Source organism: Plutella xylostella, chromosome 23 (assembly GCF_932276165.1).
Source record: "Plutella xylostella chromosome 23, ilPluXylo3.1, whole genome shotgun sequence".
Classification (NCBI taxonomy): Eukaryota; Metazoa; Arthropoda; class Insecta; order Lepidoptera; family Plutellidae; genus Plutella; species Plutella xylostella.
The window spans coordinates 7,760,628-7,782,115 of NC_064003.1; the positions used below are offsets into that span (position 1 = coordinate 7,760,628).

General features: G+C 41.5%; 2 protein-coding genes across 2 annotated transcripts; both read left to right on the forward strand.

Annotated features, from left to right (window-relative positions):
- Positions 1 to 62: 62 nt before the first annotated feature.
- Positions 63 to 15,465, forward strand: LOC105394991 (UDP-N-acetylglucosamine--peptide N-acetylglucosaminyltransferase 110 kDa subunit). The gene is made up of 11 exons (XM_038113220.2): positions 63 to 378; positions 648 to 858; positions 2,658 to 2,841; positions 7,506 to 7,574; positions 9,283 to 9,479; positions 9,681 to 10,075; positions 10,238 to 11,484; positions 11,614 to 11,905; positions 12,622 to 12,802; positions 13,564 to 13,668; positions 13,867 to 15,465. The coding sequence occupies exons 1-11, from the start codon at positions 231 to 233 to the stop codon at positions 14,024 to 14,026; spliced, it is 3,189 nt and encodes a 1,062-aa protein (XP_037969148.2). The 5' UTR covers positions 63 to 230; the 3' UTR covers positions 14,027 to 15,465.
- A 518-nt stretch (positions 15,466 to 15,983) lies between these two features.
- On the forward strand, positions 15,984 to 20,479 carry LOC105394987 (toll-like receptor 7). The gene has a single exon (XM_011566904.3). The coding sequence runs from the start codon at positions 16,418 to 16,420 to the stop codon at positions 20,162 to 20,164; it is 3,747 nt and encodes a 1,248-aa protein (XP_011565206.3). The 5' UTR covers positions 15,984 to 16,417; the 3' UTR covers positions 20,165 to 20,479.
- Positions 20,480 to 21,488: the final 1,009 nt, after the last annotated feature.

Sequence of the window (21,488 nt, forward strand, 5' to 3'; positions counted from 1 at the left end):
GGATCGTTTCCGTTTCCGTTGAAGATTCTGACGTTTGACTTTGTTCTCTATGGTGTGATTGAATGAATGAATGAATGAAATTGTTGTTTGCGATTTTCGATCATGGCTTCCGTGGATTATTCCGCGATGGAAAATTGTTGTTATTACATCTTTCTTTATTGATATAAATTTAACATTTTCGTGTGGTTATTCGCGATCAATGTGTTGATTGTTGTGCATTGAATTGAAGTATGATAACAAAAATGCAACCTCAAGCAAATGTCGCTGTGCCCCAAGCCGTCACGACGCAGGCTCAACAAATCGTCGGTGTGGGCCAACAGATCCCCGCCAACGCCGTAATACTGAAAATGTCTGATATTCAACAAATATCCACAGTCGGTATGTAAATTGACTACTTACCTTCCATCTGATACCACCTATCAACCTTTCTTTGACTGTTTCATACACATTTCAGGAAGTCCTTGGATTTCTCAAGATTTTTCTTTGTATGGTGCATTTGGTATGCATTCATAATAATATTATCTTTCCATAGCATTAGACCACCTCACCTCATTTCACTAGTTACTACTACCACTCCACCACCAAACCAACCTTCCATTGTTTTACCCAAGTAGCTTACAACCTATTTAACCACAAGCATTCCCCAGGATTACTAGAGCTGGCCCACCGGGAGTACCAAGCCGGTGACTATGAGAGCGCGGAGTTGCACTGCATGCAGCTGTGGCGGCAGGACAGCACCAACACCGGTGTGCTGCTGCTGCTGTCCTCCATACACTTCCAGTGTCGGAGACTCGACAAGTCCGCTCACTTCTCCACGCTGGCTATCAAACAGAACCCGCTGTTGGCTGAAGCTTATAGGTAAGTTGTATGGATGTTGTACAAATTAACAGCATTCATTTAACATTAATTTTATTGGCATTGTATTTGTTAGGTGCAGAAATAAATGCATGTTCTGTGTGAAAATTCTATTGATTTTGTTTTCTTTTTAGTATGTCTTTATTATTATAGACATTATGATTGATGGATGTTGTGACAATTTATTTGAAGATGAACAAGGTTACAGAGCTGTGTTATAATTATAAATAAACATGCTCACACCTCTTGTGTTACTAAAATATATTAATAAGTGCAGTAATTGTTGGAAAATGTAATGAACTATACAATACAATACAATAATCTTTATTTGCACACCATAAAAAACTTAAATCTAACTTAAATAACAGAGATGCACAAATGGCGGTCTTATCGCTAAAAGCGATCTCTTCCAGACAACCGTTGTAAGAAAAGAACTAAACATAGAAAAGGGCATTTACAAGGTGTATTTACAAATAATATTTTAAAAAGAAAAATACATATCCAAATAACATTGATACTTACTAACTATTATTAATTAAATACTCATATAAATACATACAATAAATACATAAATAAATAAATATATAATATATATAGATTATATACATATATAGTATGGATAAATATACAATATACCTATATCAGCTCAAAGTACGCTTAATACAACAAAAAATATATTAGATAAATAGAATTTAACATAGATTAATAAAATAATATATTTATTCTTGAAGATAATGGTTTTTTACCATGCGTTTGAAAGATGCAGGTGATGGCATGCACTATTGTCAATATTTCACCTAAACTTTTTCAAAAGAACATCCTTTTATGGCATACTTATAATATTTGTACAATAAAGAGTTAAATAAAAATAAAATATATGGGTAAATGTAACAATTATGTAATTTATACCTGCAAATACATAATTATTGAGGAGCTTATATTCTTCACTATTTAGTTTTTTCATATTTCTGTATCTCAGTCAGAGGCAAACAGTAATAAGCCCACTTTTTTTTAGTCTCTTCTTTTTTTAGTCTTTTCTTAGTACAAGGCGTGAGTGTGTTTGTTTTTTTTTCTCTTCTTTTTAAACTTATGTGATAGAGTTCATTCACGCGATCTCAATAGAGTTAAAAAAAGTGAACTTACTGTTTATCTCTGAGGTACAGATTTTTAAGTGCTCATATTATGTCCTTTCTGTTCATTCCTAGACTTCCAGATATTATCTAAATCGCAATATACATGCATGCAAGCAACATTTATCTGCAATAAAGAATTGAGTCCTAGGTTAGGTCACAGTGATCTAATTACCTGCATGCTTTATGTAACCTAATCCATCATTGTCTTCATAAGACGGAAGACTCAATCTAATAATGATTTATTATTGTGGTAAATCAAATGTAGACTTAAAGTCATGGGAATATGGTTCAAAGTTGCACATTTTTTCTTTGGATAGTCAGATAATTTTAATTTCTCTGTTAAATTATGATGTTAGTCTTTGGTACATTATGTATAATATGTCTCTGTACATTATGGTTATCTATCTAGCTTTTTTCTATAATTTGGTATAGATAGGCAAAAATCCCTTTATAACTCCTCCACTCAATGTGTGACTAAATGCACAAGAATCAGTGATTTCCGCGTTCTGATTGAGCATATTGAAAAGCCTAATGCAGTGAATTTAACAATCATAGACCAGAAAAATACCGCCTGCCACTGAAAAATACTGCAGCCTATTATGTATAATGTCTTCTGTAATCCTTGCAAGTCTCACCCTCAAACCAACAACACTCACCCCTCCCCAACAGCAACCTGGGCAACGTCTACAAAGAGCGCGGGCAACTCCAAGAGGCGCTGGAGAACTACCGTCACGCGGTGCGGCTGAAGCCCGACTTCATCGACGGCTACATCAACCTGGCGGCGGCGTTGGTCGCGGCCGGGGATATGGAGCAAGCCGTCCAGGCGTATGTCACCGCGCTGCAGTATAATCCGGTGAGTTTTGTAGAATATTTTTACCCCCGACGGAAATAGAGCCGTGTTAGAAGTTTAACTGTCTGGGTATCTGTCTATAGTGAACCGATTCTCATAATGTTACACCGATTTTTCTTCCCCATGTTTCATAAAAATCGGATCAGCTGTTCAAAAGTTATGCGACTTTTAGTGTTGAATGCCGGGGGTTTTTAAGCGTTGGTTTGGTTATATGTATTAGATATATGTAAGTTTGGAACACGTCTTCTTTTTCTGTTAGTTTATTACACGTCTTTCTTTTGCCATGGTGGGATATGTGTGGAGTATGGGAGTTTGGCAGTCATTTGGCACTTTTTAGGTGAACGCAAATTGTGATGAAGCGAAGGTTTGTGAGTGAACACCGATTTGTAGGCTACGGATACGGACATTGGTCAGAGAGTAAGTAGGTAAACTGAAGTCGCCGGCCTCATATTTCCATTAATTTGTTCGGGAGACCTAGACATTTGGAGACTATGCAGACTGTATTTTTCGTTGGGGGCAAAAGTGGCTGGCAAAAGATAACAAAATTTTCTGGACGCGTTCTGTGGCGTGCCTTGGTAGAGGCCTATGTCGCGTGGTACACTGTGACTGTTGAAACATGAGTTGGCCGTTTGACCGTTAAACAGCATACAATAAACCGTAAAGTTATATTTCAATAGCGTTAACACGCGGTTTGCGTGTAGGATTCATTGCGTGCAAGATTAACAAACTTTCGCATTTATATTATCAAGTTTATCAACATAACGATGCGTTTATATGCTAAGAAATACCACTTGCAAGGGGCGTATACAGTATAGTAAGCCTCCGGAGATAACTGAAACTACATCATATTATATTCTAATAGAGAAACTCTCTTATGACTTACTCACATACTATGACAAGATCAACGGCGATATTTTTCAAGATAAAAATAAATATGTAAACTTACATGAAAATGAAAGCATGGTGTCTTATACATATATCTATATGTATAATACCTGTTTAGTTTGTTATCTGTATTTACAAGTCCATAACAGAGGTTTGGATAAAATAAGGTATAGCAAACAAACATAGGAGCTCATTTTGTACTCTGTACAGTAGATGGTCCAAAAAAATAAAGGCTTGTATTTAAACCTCCACCAAAAAATATTCAATTCTGCCTCCAATAAATTCGAAATCGCCGCCAAAACGGATAAATCGTCACCAAATCATGTGTCCTATAATATTGCAGAAATGAACCAATTAATTTTTTACTGTATGCCATAAAACTATATCAACACCATTTAAATTTATTTGAAACCGGATAAACTATATTGTCGCTAAGTAGATGTAACCAATATTTTATTTTATGAGTACCATATTAGTAACCCTGCTAAGCCAAAAAAAAAAAATTGTACCCTAAACCAAAGTCACTTGTTAAAATACTTTTAGAATTAAATAATTAGTAGGTACCTACTATAATATATCTTTATATCTTCAAATGAGGGTGGGGATAGGGATGTGAATTAAGATAAGGATGGGAATATGTACGGGGACGGGGACGGGGACCTTGGCGACCTTGGTGGCCTTGGGGATTTTGGGTACCTTGGCGATCTTGGCGACCTTAGGCACCTTGGTTACCTTGGCGACCTTGGCGACCTTGGTGTCCTTAGGCACCTTGGGGACCTTAAGGACCTTGGGAACCTTGGGGCCCTTGGGGACCTTGGGGTCCTTGGGGACCTTGGGGACCTTGGGGACCAGGGGACCTGGGGGACTTTGGGCATCTTGGGGACCTTCGCGACCTTGGGGTCCTTGGAGACCAGGGGACCTGGGGGACTTTAAGCATCTTGGGTACCTTGGCGACCTGGGGGACCTTGGTGACTTTGGGGACCTAGGGGACCTAGGAGACCTTGGGGACCTCGGAGACCGTGTGTGTGTTTTGTGTGATATTCATATATTTTTTATGTAAATAGTACCAACATTTCTACAATATTATAGGAAACACGATTTGGTGATGATTTATCCGTTTTGGTGACTAAAAAGAATATCTATTGTAAACTTGCAATTATTTGGAGGCGTGTTTAATTATTTTGGAACGTAAACATTTTTATTTGGGATTTTGATTTTGGGGTTGGTTTAATTAATTTGGACCTAATAATTTTTTTTGGTGCTAGGTGCTAGCGGACAAAAAATTTTTTTGGTGATGATTTAAATTGTACCCAAAAATAAATAATAGTCCGATTATTTCCATGTGACCACGTGGTCCCACATCACGATATAAAAATATTATGTAGGCGTGGTTTATCACAAATTAAACAACTTCTTCCTAACATTATATTATATAGACCATTTTTTTTAAATACATTGATAAACAAACTTTGAATAATCTTGAAAGCACAATCCTATATTTATCGGCCGTTATTTATATCGAAAAAAAACGTATCATAGTCGATGTTAATCTATAATTCACTTTCGCGTTGGGAAAGGTTATTTTAATTTTCACTGAATAGGCCAGCATTATACAAATTCTACTTTATCTCGTATATTTTCAGATTCCATTAGACACGTAATTGAATGAATTAGTTATTCCCCGGCGAAAATTGCCGTAGATCAAAATAATGGATACTTAAATAATTTGTCTCGCGAGGGTTCCGCTCATCTGGCATAATCTTTATTGACCAAAACTCATTTCGCATAACTCGTATGGTCTAAACTTTTTTGGCCGAACCATCACTTTGCCAAGACTTATGTGGCATAAGGCTCGTTTCGTCTAAAACTCTTTAGGCACAATCTTAAAACACCTAAGTTTCGTTTGCTCAAATTTATTTTCGTCTATACCTATGTATAATCTTGTTTATCCTAATGTTATCTTCATAAATAATATATTAAGTATGTAGTAAATGTACAAATTGAGGCATTTTTCTCCTACATCCCGAAAATCACGATATTGTATGATCAAAAAATCGAAAGTTAACTACCAATATAATTATTACAAACCCCATGAGACCGAAACCTAAAAATAGGTGCGACGACGAGCAAAGCGAGGAGGAGCGTGTTAGGTGCACATGTTCATCAAAACCAAAGCGGAGCGCAGCGAAGCGGAGCGGAGCGTTTTCCAAACAGCGGAAACAATACAAGGCACCAGTTTGTGCTATGTAGGGAGACGCTCCGTCAAAGTTAAAGCCAAACGAAAATTATTACTTTGTATAAACCTATGCCATAGCATTATTAGGCTATTCAAGATTTGGCCATACCATTATTAGGCTAAACAATGTTATGCGAAATAACTTTTTACTAAACGAGATTTATGCCATACGATTTTCGGCGTAACGAGACTTTGACCAAACGTTACTATGCAATACGAGATTAGGCAAAAAAATCTTATGCCAAAAAAGGTAGAACCGTCTCGCGACGGCTGGAGGTCACACCAGCGTTGAGTGGAATGTTTCTAATAAGTATTCCATTACCAAAATATTGCACCAAAATTTCCATCATGTTGTTTTTATCGAGTTTTATTTCGCTTGTTATAGTTGGAGCTGATAATACGGTCGGCCTTGAATTTAAAACAATGTCGTATAATTTCCGTGTAGCCATAAGCCATCGTTGTTTACTACATAAATCATGTATGTGGCACTCTGCCTTGTAGTTTTCCATTCTGTAACTTTAATGGTTCATTGCTGTAGCTTATTATATTATTTTGTTTTATTTATAGCCATGGATGAAATGGATCGGCATTAATCATGTGAAATGTTTAAGCAGATTATGATGATGCATTCGTGAAATGTTTAAGCAGATTATGATGATGCATTCGTTAGAATGATTTGTTAGTTAATATGCAATTATAATCTGTTCATTTACATAAAAATTTGTGAATCTATTTTTATGCCCGATTATTTAATTTGTTTAGAATTTATTGATTTCAAAAACAACCAACGTACGAAAAGCTGCCATTTACATAGAATGCATCTACATTCATTAAAATGAGGTTATACGTAGACTTTAATACTAAATATTGTACTATAAAAAAACATCGTTAATCGCAATGGGCTAAAAGGAATTTGAAAAACCCTATACATCATAAATTCCTCAAAATTATTACGAATAACAAATCAAACTGATAACATGTGAAACCATAACAGTGACAATCACACGCGTCTTGATAATTTCCATTACCCACGCGCGGCCTACAGTCGCGTCGATTGAATCACATTTTCCCCTCGCTATAATTCTCATTCTCTCCGTAACGTCTAGAACATTCTCTCTAAGCCAGGCGGCACAAAGGAAGCGCGCGGGCCAGCCAATAACTGTAAACAAGGATTTTCTGTTCCTTTGTAAGCTAAGAGAAGATGAAAACTGGCGAGATAATAAAATCCGAGTTAATATTATGAATGAGAGAGTGTTTTTGCTATTTTGTGGAAAGGTTCTTTGCATTCACTGGTATTGATGGCTTTCGTACACAATACAGTGAGGAGTGTCACTGTTATTTAGAAAAAAAATATGAATCATCCATGACAATTGAAGGCCACTCCTATTTGTTAGATCCTCTTGACCAATTACACGTAGCAAGGTATCTTTTACAAGTTTGTGACTGTAGGTCTATCACAATGTTACTATGTCCATCATACGTATAACTCTTAGGGATACGTCAATGACAGTAAAACAGTATAAATGTATAAAATATCTTGTTTCAGGATTTGTACTGCGTAAGGAGTGACTTGGGAAATCTTCTAAAGGCTTTGGGCCGTTTGGACGAGGCGAAGGTAAACATATTTGTGCTCACAGCGATTATGTACGACCGGAGGGCGCAGGACTTACTATGGGTTGCTTTTGTATTGCGTCAATGTGTACCTTTTGTTGCATCTGCGTACCTTTAGCCCATGCGTACTCTTGTGACTGACGCTCAAATTCGAACCTAAGTACTCGAACTTGAAATGACAGAATTCATTAACACTTAAACAATAGTCAAAACAAGTGAAACCAATTATCGAATGCCAAATAAGGCAGAGCATGTATTTTAGCGTCAATCAAAGCTGCTACAATTTGCATAGCGCGTGACTTTAAATGATTTCAACAATGCTAACCATTGGCGTTACATTTGTTTACTAAATTCATAAAATAACACGGATTATTGTTGAAATCATACGATGCATCATTTGAATCGGAGACCAGCGCGATCGATAATATTATGTTAACTTTCGCACTCGGTTGCGTAAATAAACTGCCACAGAGTAAATAACGGTGCAAAATGGATGTTATTGCTCTGTGGTGATTGCGATTTGCGTACTGAGTTTATTGAATAATCTTCGGCACAACATTGATCCACTTCCATGCGTAATATAAATAAATAACAATGAATCAATGACAATGTATACTTTTACATGAAGACTTCTTATAGAGTAAGCTTTGGCCCCCAAAACCTTTCATTGGTACCCGATTGAATATTGTGCAGAAGATTAGATGTCAAACAGAAGGTACACTATAGTCTGAGAGTAAATAATGAATGTAGTGCAGTGAGTCCTGCCTTCTCCGCCACTTAACTTCTATTAACTTATTTACCATTTGTTGTGCTTGTAGACTTTATACAGTGGAGGATCAAAGGACCATTACATAGTCTCATTAGTGGTACATATGACGTAGTGAGTTATGTTTGTTTATTATATTTTGGTCATCCACATTACCGATGGCGGCCTCTAGTCGAAGCTCACCCGCCATGTTGGTCCTCTCTAACTTAGACTAAGACGACGTTCGGGTGCAATAGTGTAACACAAAATCAACTAATTGTATTATATTTTCACAAGGTGTTGTCTGGTAAGACATAGGGGTGGGTCACCCGCTGTTTGTGGCTGTAACGGTGGGTACGACACGGTATGCCGCAGCTCTCACGACATACGATCACTGCAGGTAAAGTGAAAAAGGTTTGCACGTCTAGTTACGGTCTTAGTTATTGGTTTTGATTTGTACGTTTTTGAGTTGTCATGTCGCGATCACCTCATCGGCTGGGAAGTGGAAGCGTCGCTCGGTGCGTTGTTTAGGCCTAGTACGGGTTTGATGGTTTTCAGAAAGCTATGAAAGTTTAGGTTTTCTCGCATACAAAGTGGCGCCACTAGCGGAAACTATTATGAAACTTTTGACAGATAACAATGTATGCTGATAACAGAAGAAAACGTAATCTTTTTTAGTTTATGTAAATTGCAATCCCGTACTAGACGTTCTTGTTCATTTCTGCCGCGAGTAGTCCAGTACGATCGTGTATGCGTTTGCATTTCCTACTGATGTTTGCAATCGGCGTAGTTTGTCGTAGGTGCATTTTGGCGTAGCGCCGTGCGTGGTGGGGGGTGGGCACCCGCCATCATGCCCGGCCCAGCTCTAGCAAGCTCTGGCGTAACACATTCCAGATCTCTTCGTCATGCAACTGTGCACCTCATACACACTGTTCAAACTAATCACATAGTCCTTTTCCCCGTGTAGGCATGTTACTTGAAGGCCATAGAAACGCGGCCGGACTTTGCCGTCGCATGGAGTAACTTGGGATGCGTGTTTAACGCACAGAGTGAGATCTGGTTGGCCATCCATCACTTTGAGAAGGCGGTGGCGTTGGACCCCAATTTCTTGGACGCATACATTAATCTCGGCAACGTCTTGAAGGAAGCTCGGATTTTCGACAGGTGAGAATTTTACAATCATTAGTCTCGCGCGCCCAAATTAGACGCTTGTAAAACACACTCGTGCCGTAATAATTACTGCAGTGGCATTATCTCATTACACAGATCGTGTCTAATTAGCTTCGGACCAGTAATTGCACAGCCAACATTTACTAATTAGCTGTTAACTTGAACAAGCTATTAATCTTTCCACATTTCCTTCAGAGCGGTGGCGGCATACCTACGGGCGCTTAACCTGTCTCCAAACAACGCAGTGGTCCACGGCAACCTGGCCTGCGTCTACTACGAACAAGGACTCATCGACCTGGCAGTAGACACTTACAGGAGAGCAATAGAACTGCAACCCAACTTCCCAGACGCCTATTGCAACCTGGCAAATGCCCTCAAAGAGAAAGGCCAAGTGGCCGATGCAGAGGAGTGCTATAATACGGCGCTTCGGCTCTGCCCGTCTCACGCGGACTCGCTCAATAACCTGGCCAACATCAAGCGGGAACAAGGGTACATTGAGGAGGCCACCAGACTGTACCTGAAAGCGTTGGAGGTGTTCCCAGAGTTCGCCGCCGCGCACAGCAATTTGGCATCCGTTTTGCAGCAGCAAGGTTAGTTTTACTATTAGCGTTTTTAATAGCTGCAGTTATCTCAATACTTAGCTTATGTTTTTGGCCAAGTTCCCTAATATCTGATATCTACACCCTAATCTTTTCCATATTTGTCTTCATTATTATTGTGTAGTTCATTATATTTGTTAATTTACTCTACAGGAAAGCTGACAGAAGCCCTCATGCACTACAAGGAAGCGATCCGCATCCAGCCCACATTCGCGGACGCTTACAGCAACATGGGCAACACTCTCAAGGAGATGCAAGACGTAGCGGGAGCCCTACAGTGCTACACCCGCGCCATACAGATCAACCCGGCCTTCGCTGACGCTCATAGCAACCTAGCCAGCATCCACAAAGACTCCGGCAACATTCCCGAGGCGATACAGTCTTACCGAACCGCGCTCAAACTCAAACCAGACTTCCCCGACGCGTATTGCAACCTCGCGCACTGTCTTCAAATAGTATGCGACTGGACCGACTACGAAGCTCGCATGAAGAAGCTCGTCAGTATCGTAGCTGAACAGATAGAGAAGAATCGGCTCCCGTCAGTGCATCCACATCACTCGATGCTGTATCCACTGACGCACGAGTTTCGGAAGGCGATCGCGGCGCGTCACGCGAATTTGTGCCTCGAGAAGGTGCAAGTACTACACAAGCCCCCGTATAAATTCCCGCGGGACTTGCAGTGCCGTTTGCGCATCGGTTACGTAAGCAGCGACTTTGGGAACCACCCGACGTCTCACCTGATGCAGTCAGTTCCTGGCCTTCATGACAGACAGAAGGTAGAAGTCTTCTGCTATGCTCTCAGCCCGGATGACGGGACCACATTCCGTTCTAAAATAGCTAGAGAAGCGGAACATTTTATTGACTTATCCCAAATGCCGTGCAACGGGAAGGCGGCTGATAAGATCTACGGCGATGGCATCCACATTCTGGTGAACATGAACGGTTATACTAAGGGTGCTAGGAATGAGATATTCGCCTTGCGGCCGGCACCCGTGCAGGTTATGTGGCTGGGCTACCCCGGGACTAGCGGTGCCAGTTACATGGACTATCTTGTGACAGACGCTGTGACGTCACCAGTTGAACTAGCCAGCCAGTACAGCGAGAAGCTAGCCTACATGCCCCACACATACTTCGTGGGTGATCACAGACAAATGTTCCCGCATTTGTCAGAACGACTGATTGTCAGTGACAAAATCAAAGGACACAACAGTCTGGGCGGCCTAGCGGACAATGTGGCTGTTATAAACGCGACGGATTTGTCGCCGCTGGTTGAGAATACTGATATAAAGGAGATCAAGGAGATAGTGCGCGCGGCGCGTCCGCTCGAGATATCACTGAAGGTGGCGGAGCTACCGACCACCACGCCTATTGAAAACATGATCGCTTCCGGACAAGTTCAGGTTGGTACTAATCTATGAAGTCTGACAGATATTACTAGCAAGAAATGTTATTCACATATTCATTATTAATTCATGTTTTTACAAAACTCGATCTGAATTAGACTAAGCTTTCTTTCCACTCGTCCACAGACCACAGTAAACGGCGTGATCCTCCAGAACGGCTTAGCAACAACACAAACGAACAACAAAGCGGCAACCGGCGAAGAAGTGCCCCAATCCATAGTCATTACCACGCGACAGCAATACGGCTTGCCTGACGATGCAGTCGTGTACTGCAACTTCAACCAGCTCTACAAGATCGACCCCCTGACGCTGCACATGTGGGTGTATATTCTGAAGCACGTGCCGAACAGTGTTTTATGGCTGCTGAGGTTCCCGGCTGTCGGGGAGCCGAATCTACAGGCTACTGCTCATTCGTTAGGTGAGATTTGGGTTTTATTTATTTAGTTAATTTTATAAAGTTGGTCCAGTCTAGGTGTAGGTATTTTCTTTAGAATGATTTTATGCCAATTACGAATAATTACATAAATAAACAACGAATGTACTCGTTGGTTGGTTTGGTCAGATATAATGAGTTCAGTATTATTACAATAACAATGGAATTTTTTGTGGAATAATTTATATTTTATATGGTAGGTAATTAAGTATAATATATAAGTCAGTAACAAAGTTTAGTTTTTAATTGAAATTTTTGTTGCACTGTCTGAATACATTGCATTCATAATCTCGAAGTAGTATAAAATTATTTCCGGCGTAACAATAATATTATGACCAACACAATGCCTATTGTTGCCTCGGTTTGTTAACAAAGAATTCCTCATAATAGGTATGTATGTGCTTACCGAAATAAGAACCAATAATAATCAACATATAAAGAATTAACTTTTCCCGCGTGATTTGCTTCTTCTTAAAAGGGTTTCCCGTGGCAATTACGGGATAACATGCAAAATTAAACCTTCTTAAGTAACTATCTATTAAAAACTGATCTAAATCGTTGTGTAGTTTTTATTTTAAAGATCTAATCTAGATAGAAGATACAGACAGGGCGTGCGAAGCGACTTTTGCTTTATACCGTGTAGTGATTATTATACTTCAACAACACCTACAAATCCTAACACCATCTCCTTATCTCTCCAGGTCTCCCCCCCGGCCGCATAATCTTCTCCAACGTGGCAGCTAAAGAAGAGCACGTGAGGCGCGGGCAGCTCGCGGACGTGTGTCTCGACACGCCGCTCTGTAATGGACATACGACCAGCATGGACATACTGTGGACCGGCACGCCAGTTGTGACCCTGCCCGGGGAGACGCTCGCTTCTAGGTGAGATATCTTGTGTATTGTGGACGTGTGTCTCGACACGCCTCTGTGCAACGGACACACGACCAGCATGGACATACTGTGGACCGGCACGCCAGTTGTGACCCTGCCCGACACTCGCTTCTAGGTGAGAGTTGTTGAGTATTGTGGACGTGTGTCTCGACACGCCTCTGTGCAACGGACACACGACCAGCATGGACATACTGTGGACCGGCACGCCAGTTGTGACCCTGCCCGGGGAGACGCTCGCTTCTAGATGAGATTTGCTGGGTTTTATTACAGGGGAAGTTATGCACATTCCTGTGCAGAGTCAAAAACATTGAAGCCTTGTTGGTGAGCTGTATGCAACTGTCATTATCATCAGCCAAAACATTATACAAGTTTGTGGTTTGATGTGATATTATAGGAGGGTTATGCACCTGTAGATAGTTCTCTAGAGTGAAAGCCAGCAAGGGTTTTGCCCTTTCAACCCTTGCTGGGCAATACAACTAAATGCATATACTATTAAAGGCAGTTTCATTGTCATGAAAAGCCACAACAGATATTCTGCTGCTATGTGACACCTCGCCCAAGGAACTTCTATAGTGAGTTAGGCATCATAGCTCTCATAGCAGTTGCATTATCTATTATATAGCGGTGATCGGTCCAGTAGGCTGGAGTTTGACTAATTAATGTTTTTTCAATAAAACTCTGATTGGCTATCTCTTTACCATCTATAATAACAGTTTTACTAAAATTATATTAAATGCTTATTTTTGTTGCAGGGTGGCCGCTTCTCAACTAAACACACTCGGCTGTCCGGAACTCATTGCGAGGACAAGACAAGAATATCAAGACATAGCTGTAAGACTCGGGACTGATAGAGAATAGTAAGTATCACCCACTAGCTATTGATTAAATTAGTTGGTTATATAATATGGTTATATAGTTGGCTAGACCGTGGAGAGAGAGATCCTTCTTATGAAATGCGATTAAAAACGCAAATATATTGCCTAAACCGAGTTACATACTTATAATATTTCTAAAAAACTCTAGAAATCGAATCTAAACCGAATTTTCCTTTACAGCTTGAAAGGCATCCGCGCGAAAGTGTGGACAGCACGTATGGAGAGCCCCCTGTTCGACTGCAAGGCGTACGCCACCGGCCTCGAGATGCTCTACAACAAGATGTGGCAGAAGTACGCGAGGGGCGAGCGGCCCGACCACCTGCAGGCCATCGACAAGTAGACCAGTGCGGCCCCACCCTTACAGTGCTAGACTACTCAGAACAGTGATGTGAGTGAACTGTTGTTTATGGATTAGATATGAATTAGAAGTGATATTTTTTAAATGATGTGCGTATTTAATTATGTATGATTCTATTTTGTCTGTGATGATGATGATTATGTCCGCCACTTTATGATTTGTGGGTATTGAGTATAGCAGTGATGTTTTCGACTTGTAATAGTTAAGTTGGAAAGAGCTATTGAATAACGGTTGTCGGTATAAGTGCATTGCTACTGCAGTATCCGGTACATTGGGTATAGGATCGTATGTCGGTATGGGTTTTCAATGTGACTCGAAATTCTCGTGACAATATTCTAATATTATGTAGCTTGGTGTAAATTTTGTTTCTAGTCAATAGCTTGCATCTTTCCGACATCCCCAAGTTGAAATATAGTTTAAATAATTAAAGCAATAACTAATAGTGTCTAGTGAAGTGGCCTTTTAACAAATTAATGTGTTACTACTAGGTATTAAGAGTTGTTTTGCCTCACAGTAATGAGAAGGAAATTCTTTTTATCTAGCCTCAGGAATATAATAAGTAAATTAATGCATAAAGCTATTGTCAAACAATATCTAACAACCATTCGGCAGCCATTTTGTACATAAACATACGTAATTAATTTTGAAAAAGTCGTAAAGAAGCTAGATTAGAAACAGACCGCCGCGTCTTTCTGACGTTAGTTCGTTTAGATAACATAGCAAACGAGTATTCTACAAATAAAGTAATGTGTATAACTATAGCCAAATATGCCGAGATAATCTAACGTATGGTATTCGTGGACAACCAGTGACAAATAAATAATATTGAAATAAAATAATTTAAAGTTTATAGTATACGTTACTTTGGCAGTTTATGGTGGCTAAATATGAAACCCATCGATTTGCTAATGGATTAGCTTATGTTAGAAATAAGTTTGGCTTCAAAGTTTTAGATTCATCGAATTATTTTGTAAATACCTAGTAAAACTTTGAAGTTGGTGTAAATAATGATTTGTTTAATGAAATTTTTGATATGATTTCTTTAATGTGGAGAAATTGAGTGTCGGTGTTGCTTTATACGAAATACAACATTTCCTAATTTAGTTACAGTAATTTAAAAATATACCTACTTATTTATAAATGCAATGGGTAAATTAAATAATTAAAAATTGCCATATTGAGAGAGGAAACATGAAATAAAGTTAAATTACCGTTAACTTATTCGTTTATTCTAACTTATTGTAGAAGAGGTTCTATGTTTTCTCTTTCAAGTATCAATTGACACCATTATCACTCGATAAGTGTGTGACTTCGAATTCACTTCAACATGCATTGACTTTTTAAACTTAGTTACTGAAGCTCTTTGTAAATATACGCTTTACGAGTTAGGTAATAATGGTTAATAAACATGAAAAATCTAACGGTTGTTTTAATTTATTTTAGAAAGAAGCCTTTAAAGTCAGTTTATGTTCTCCTTCTAGATATAAATAACATTCAAGTCTAGACTGGGTCACTTAAAAACAGTTATTACAATTTATAGCCTGGTATGCTCTTCAGGCCGATATTATCTCGGAACAATTTTTATTTCTAGTTATTCGTGTCCAGATGTTATTAACTAACCCAGTTATTTCATCTGTTGTTAAACTGGGTTTCAGGCATAAACCAAATTGGATTTGCTTTTGCAACTAAAGTAGGTTTAATAACAGTTTTAGGTTTCGTTCTTTACATAAAACATTTTTAAAAATTTAACGAATGCGTTGTGTGTGGCAAGATAGTAATGCTATTAATTAAGAGTTAAATTTAATTACAGAGACAGTTAGCTTTTCTTAATCTCTCTTTAGTAATGACTGACTCATTTACTTCGTTCAATTAACGGCACTTTACTCAAGCAGTTACGTAAATGTAAATAAGTGTTCTTAACTTGTTTACATTTTTCTGATAACAGCAACAGCAGCAGTGTCCGTAAAGATCCGTAGTTTTAAAGTTATCTTAGTTAGAAAGTATTTCACAAGCTCTACATTTCACACCAAAACACAATAGCTACGCACAAAAAACACATGTGATCAAATGATCACACAACAATACGCAAGCACCAACTAATAATATTAATGGAATCGGAGTCACGTAACGGTTTCCGTTTTTTACGAATGCCGAAAACTAGGGAGGGTTAGTTAGTATGCGGCAGCGGCGGCGGCGGCGGCGGGGCGCGGGGACCGCAGTCGCGCCCGGGCCGCCGCGCCGGCACCATGTCGTCCGCACACGCAATGTTTATCTCACGCACTGCCATTGTTATCGAGCGCACCCCCGAGCGAACAGCTGGACATGAGTAGCCGACCGCGCCAGTGACAGTTCATAAACAGTGACGAAAATGACATGGACCAAGTGTGTAAAATGATAGTAAAGGTGGTATTGTTTTGTGTTGTGATGGGTGCGGCGGGGACGGAGGACGGCTGCATGCGTACGCCGGACGGGGTGGTGTGTGAGGTGCCGGTGCTGTCAGCTGATGCTGAGCTGGTGGCGCCGGAGCGGGCGGCGGCGCTGCGGGTGGCGTGCCGCGCGCCGCGGGAGAGCACGCTGCGCGACCACCACTTCTCCCGCCTGCAGGGGCTCGCCGACATCACCCTCACCCGCTGCCACCTGCTCCGCCTGCCCGGGAACGTGTTCGAGGGGCTGCGCGGCCTCAAGTCGCTCACCATCCGCTCCATGAACCACGAGTGGGGCCCGAATAAGGAGCTCGAGCTGTCCCTCGGTGCCTTCAACGGCATGCGCGAGCTGCACACGCTCGACCTCGGCTACAACAACATCAGGAAGATACCGTCGGACTTGTTCTGTGCGCTCGAGAATCTCATTTCGTTGAACTTGACGCGGAATAAAATAAAGTTCGTGGACGAGCTGGGGTTCGGGCACAAGTGCGGGTCGACGCTGCAGAGTATAGACCTGAGCGAGAACGACGTGATGTCGCTGCCGGCGGACTCGGAGCTGCTGCACCTGCGGCGGCTGGCGCGGCTGTTCCTGCAGGGCAACAAGCTGGCCGCGCTGCCGCCGGACGTCTTCACCGATCTGCTCGAGCTCAAGCTCGTCAATCTCTCCAACAACGCCATCCGCACGCTCCCCGACAGACTGTTCCACAACACCAGGGAGATCCGCGAGATCTACATGCAACATAACGAGCTCGAAAGCCTGCCGAGGGGAATATTTAATCGGCTGGAACAATTGCTCGTTTTAGATCTTTCGGCGAATAAATTGAGGAGCGACCACATAGAAGATGAAACGTTCGGCGGTCTAATAAGATTAGTCGTGCTTGACCTGTCGCACAACCTGGTCGCGGGTATTACCACTAAAATGTTCAAAGATCTGTTCTTCCTGCAAATACTCAATTTAAGCAATAACTCTATAGATCATATCGAGGACAACGCGTTTTCGCCGCTGTTTAATTTACATACGCTAAATCTAGGCAATAATAAACTTCTAACTATAGAAGGGCATGTGTTTAACGGTTTATACATTCTCAATAAGTTAAGTCTGAATAATAATAAGTTATCCTTTATCAGTGAGCAAGCTTTCAAAAACTGTTCCGATCTGAAAGAATTAGATTTAAGTTCGAACCAGTTGACAAAGGTACCTGAAGCAATATCGAAATTGCCATCCCTGAAATCTCTAGATTTAGGGGAAAACTTATTGACAGACATAACGAATGGCTCTTTCGAAAACTTATCGCAACTGACGGGGCTGCGGCTCATCGACAACCAAATAGGCAACCTCTCTGCGGGCATGTTCCGCGGCCTGAGCAGCCTGCAGGTGCTCAATCTAGCCAAAAATAAGGTCCAGGCCATAGACACCGAAACATTCCAAAGAAACACGCAGCTCGAGGCTATTAGGCTCGATAGTAACTTCATATCGGACATTAATGGGGTGTTCGTGTCTCTCACCAAATTACTGTGGTTAAACTTATCCGAAAATCACCTCGTGTGGTTTGATTACGCTTTCATACCGGGAAGTTTGAAGTGGCTGGACGTTCACGCGAATTTCATAGAAATACTCGGAAATTACTATAAAATTCAGAACGAGCTGCACGTAAAAACTTTGGACGCGAGTCATAACCGGCTCGTCGCGATATCGCCCATGGCGATCCCCAACAGCGTCGAACTGTTGTTTATAAACAACAACTTCATTTCAAACGTTGACACGGATACGTTTTTAGAGAAGCGGAACTTGACTCGCGTGGATATTTATGCCAATGAGATCGAAAACTTAGATATAAATAGTTTACGTATATCTCGAGTGGGGGCCGAGCGCGCGCTGCCAGAGTTCTACATGAGCGGGAACCCGTTCCGGTGTGACTGCTCCATGAAGTGGCTTCTGACCATCAACGCGGTGACGTCACGGGAGTACCCCCGCGTCATGGACCTCGACAATGTCATCTGCAAGGAGTCCTACGTCCGAGGAGCCAAGTTCCTCCCGATACTCACTCTACAAGCTAAAGACTTCCTCTGTAAATACGACAACTATTGTCCCGCCAATTGCGAGTGCTGCGAAATTAGCAGCTGTAATTGCAGAACGGTTTGCCCTAAGAACTGCTCGTGCTACCACGACGCCACTAAGAGCACTAGTGTAGTCGACTGCTCGGCGCAACAATTAATTGCTGTGCCACATAGTGTTCCGGTCGACGCAACACACATATATTTAGACGGAAATGTTTATCATGATCTCAACGAGACTGCATTGAGTTCACTGCACAAAGCCCTTGTTTTGTATCTAAACGCAAGTCGCATCGCTACCATTCACAACAACACGTTCAATGGGCTCGGCGAACTAAGAACTCTGCATTTGGAGGAAAACCAACTCAGTAGGCTGCGGGGCCTTGAATTCTCAAAGTTGAGTAACTTAAAAGAATTGTTTCTGCAAAGTAATGCAATCGAGTTCATTTCCAACGAAACTTTTTCCTTTTTGGGCGTGTTGGAAGTTTTACGCTTGGACGGAAATAGACTTGCGAGTTACGCGCTTTGGCATTTGGACTATAACAAAAAGTTGCAAACTCTGTCCGTGGGCGATAACCCCTGGTCTTGTGACTGTAAATATTTGCAGGGTTTCCTTACGTTTGTTACTCAGAACGTGGAGAAAGTTATCGACTCCAACAACTTGTATTGTGTTAATGGCAACGTAGCGCCGGCCGTAAAGAAGCCATTAAATTTGAATGTGACGGTTTGCAGCGAGATAAGCGGCAAGTCGGTCATTAGCGCTCTGCTGGTGTCCCACAGCCTGCCACTGCTGGCCTCCGTGCTTACCGGCCTCATGCTTATTCTGCTGATACTGGCTCTAGTCTTCACATTCAGATACGCGTGTAGAATGTGGCTCTACTCGAACTGCGGCATAAAGCTCTCCCCGCTAGCGGGCTTTGAGGACGCCGACAAGCTTTACGACGCCTACGTCTGCTACAGTCCCAACGACGAGGAGTTTGTGATAGACACGTTGTCGCGAGAGCTAGAGACAGGTTACCCGTCCTACCACCTATGTCTGCACTACCGCGACGTGCCGCAATTCGAGGCGACATACGCGCAGTTCCCAGACCTAGTCGTTGAGGCTACAGAGGCGTCGCGACGCATCATAGTCGTCATGACGAAAAACTTCCTCAAAACCGAGTGGACGCGGCTCGAGTTCCGGCAGGCCCTGCAGCGCGCGCTGCGCAGTGACCCGCACAAACTGATCCTGGTCACAGTAGGGCCGGTGCCGCGCGATCCCGAGTTCAAATCGCACTTCAAAACAGGTTTGGAGATAACGTGGAAAGAGAAACGCTTCTGGGAGAGGTTACGGTACGCGATGCCGTCGTCTAAGCGGCGCGGGCAGAAATTGAAAAGGTTGAATTACGGGAGGAATTCGAACACGTACACTATGGACGCGTCCGTGCTGAATAGTACGTGCCAGACGCTGTGCGGCAAGTCGGCCACGTCGGCCGAGCGCTCGCCCGCCGACCGCCCGCTGTCCGAGCACATCTACTCCACCATCGAGTCCGACTACTCGTCCGAGCCGCGCGACTACCCCCGCGACTGTCCGCGCGACTACCCACGTGACTACCCGCAGGCCGTGGTCCACGAGCACACGGTGCAGACGTACTTCGTGTAACACCCCCGATCTCCACTAGACTACGTCCGTATAACCCTAGCCGTAGCCCTAGACAGTTGCCGCATAAGTCCGTTACATTAAAATTCCATTAAATCTGTAAATATTAGCGCTAAACATGTTAGAACTTTTGTACAATAACGATACCAAAATAACGCATTTCGTACGATTTGCTTCTTCGTATTTATTGAAGTTTATATAAATATTGATTAACGTAAGTATTACATAATTCAGAAGACTGTAAATTATTGTGTAGTTGTAATTTTTCAATTCGCTGAAGTTTGTATAGTTAAATAATTAAAGGAGTTTATAAAGGTGCACCTGATTTGTTATTCCGTTAGTAGAACCTCGCCTTACCGGGCTTACTTTTAATGAAGCAATAAAACGAATATTGTGATGAGAGTGAGCATTAAAAATACACGTTTTATGATTTTTCGGGCTCTGTTTTTACGAGTCAAATGGATATGGAACAGCTGGTGGCTCGAGTAAACAAATAAAAATGCATGAGTTGTAACATCCATGTTAGACATAATCTACGCTACGAGGCTCCGACTGGCCGCGGGACGTCGGCTTCACCAACATTTCCTTTCACACCAGCGTAGTTTCACTTATTGTTTCTGAATTGTTGTAGCGTTTTACATTTTATGTGCCACAGTTTTGAAACCCACTGTTTATGTTCCAGTTAAATTTATTTTACTGCATTTCTCATATTGTACGTACGAGCGTAAATGCTAACTGTAATTGGAAACCGTGAAAGCGGCGGGTCGGCGGTCCTACAACAGAATCATTGCCGTAAATGTGAATGATTTGGGTCCGTGAGAGAACGCTCGATTCTCGCTGAGTCTTTCATCTGAATATTTATTGTGTCCCATCTGCACAAAAAGATGAAAATAAATGAAAAAAATCCGGTCACGACGACGGAGACTGTAAAAAATAAGCGAGTGAGAGTTTACCTACGCACAAATATCAAGTTTATACGTAACATTTCTTTATGCATGAATAGGTAGCTGTACAAAACATTCTTGTATAAAAAGAGGTCTCAGATAAAAACGCTTTTGTATGGGTTTTTCGTTACCATCATTATGGGACAGTTACTCGAGCGAGGCCATTCTCTGGTTACCGAGCAACTACCTTCGACGTTTATTAGTACAAAGTTTGAATTCAGTATTTGATACGTAGGCGTAATGACACTAATGAATGAGGTAGCTCGTAAGTGTGTAAAGTAGCGATTATGTTCAAACGTAACTGGATCGCGCAAGGCGACTAAATACTGGATTACCGTTCTTGTGTTACAGTACTTACTGACAATCGATTGACTTGTTTAAAG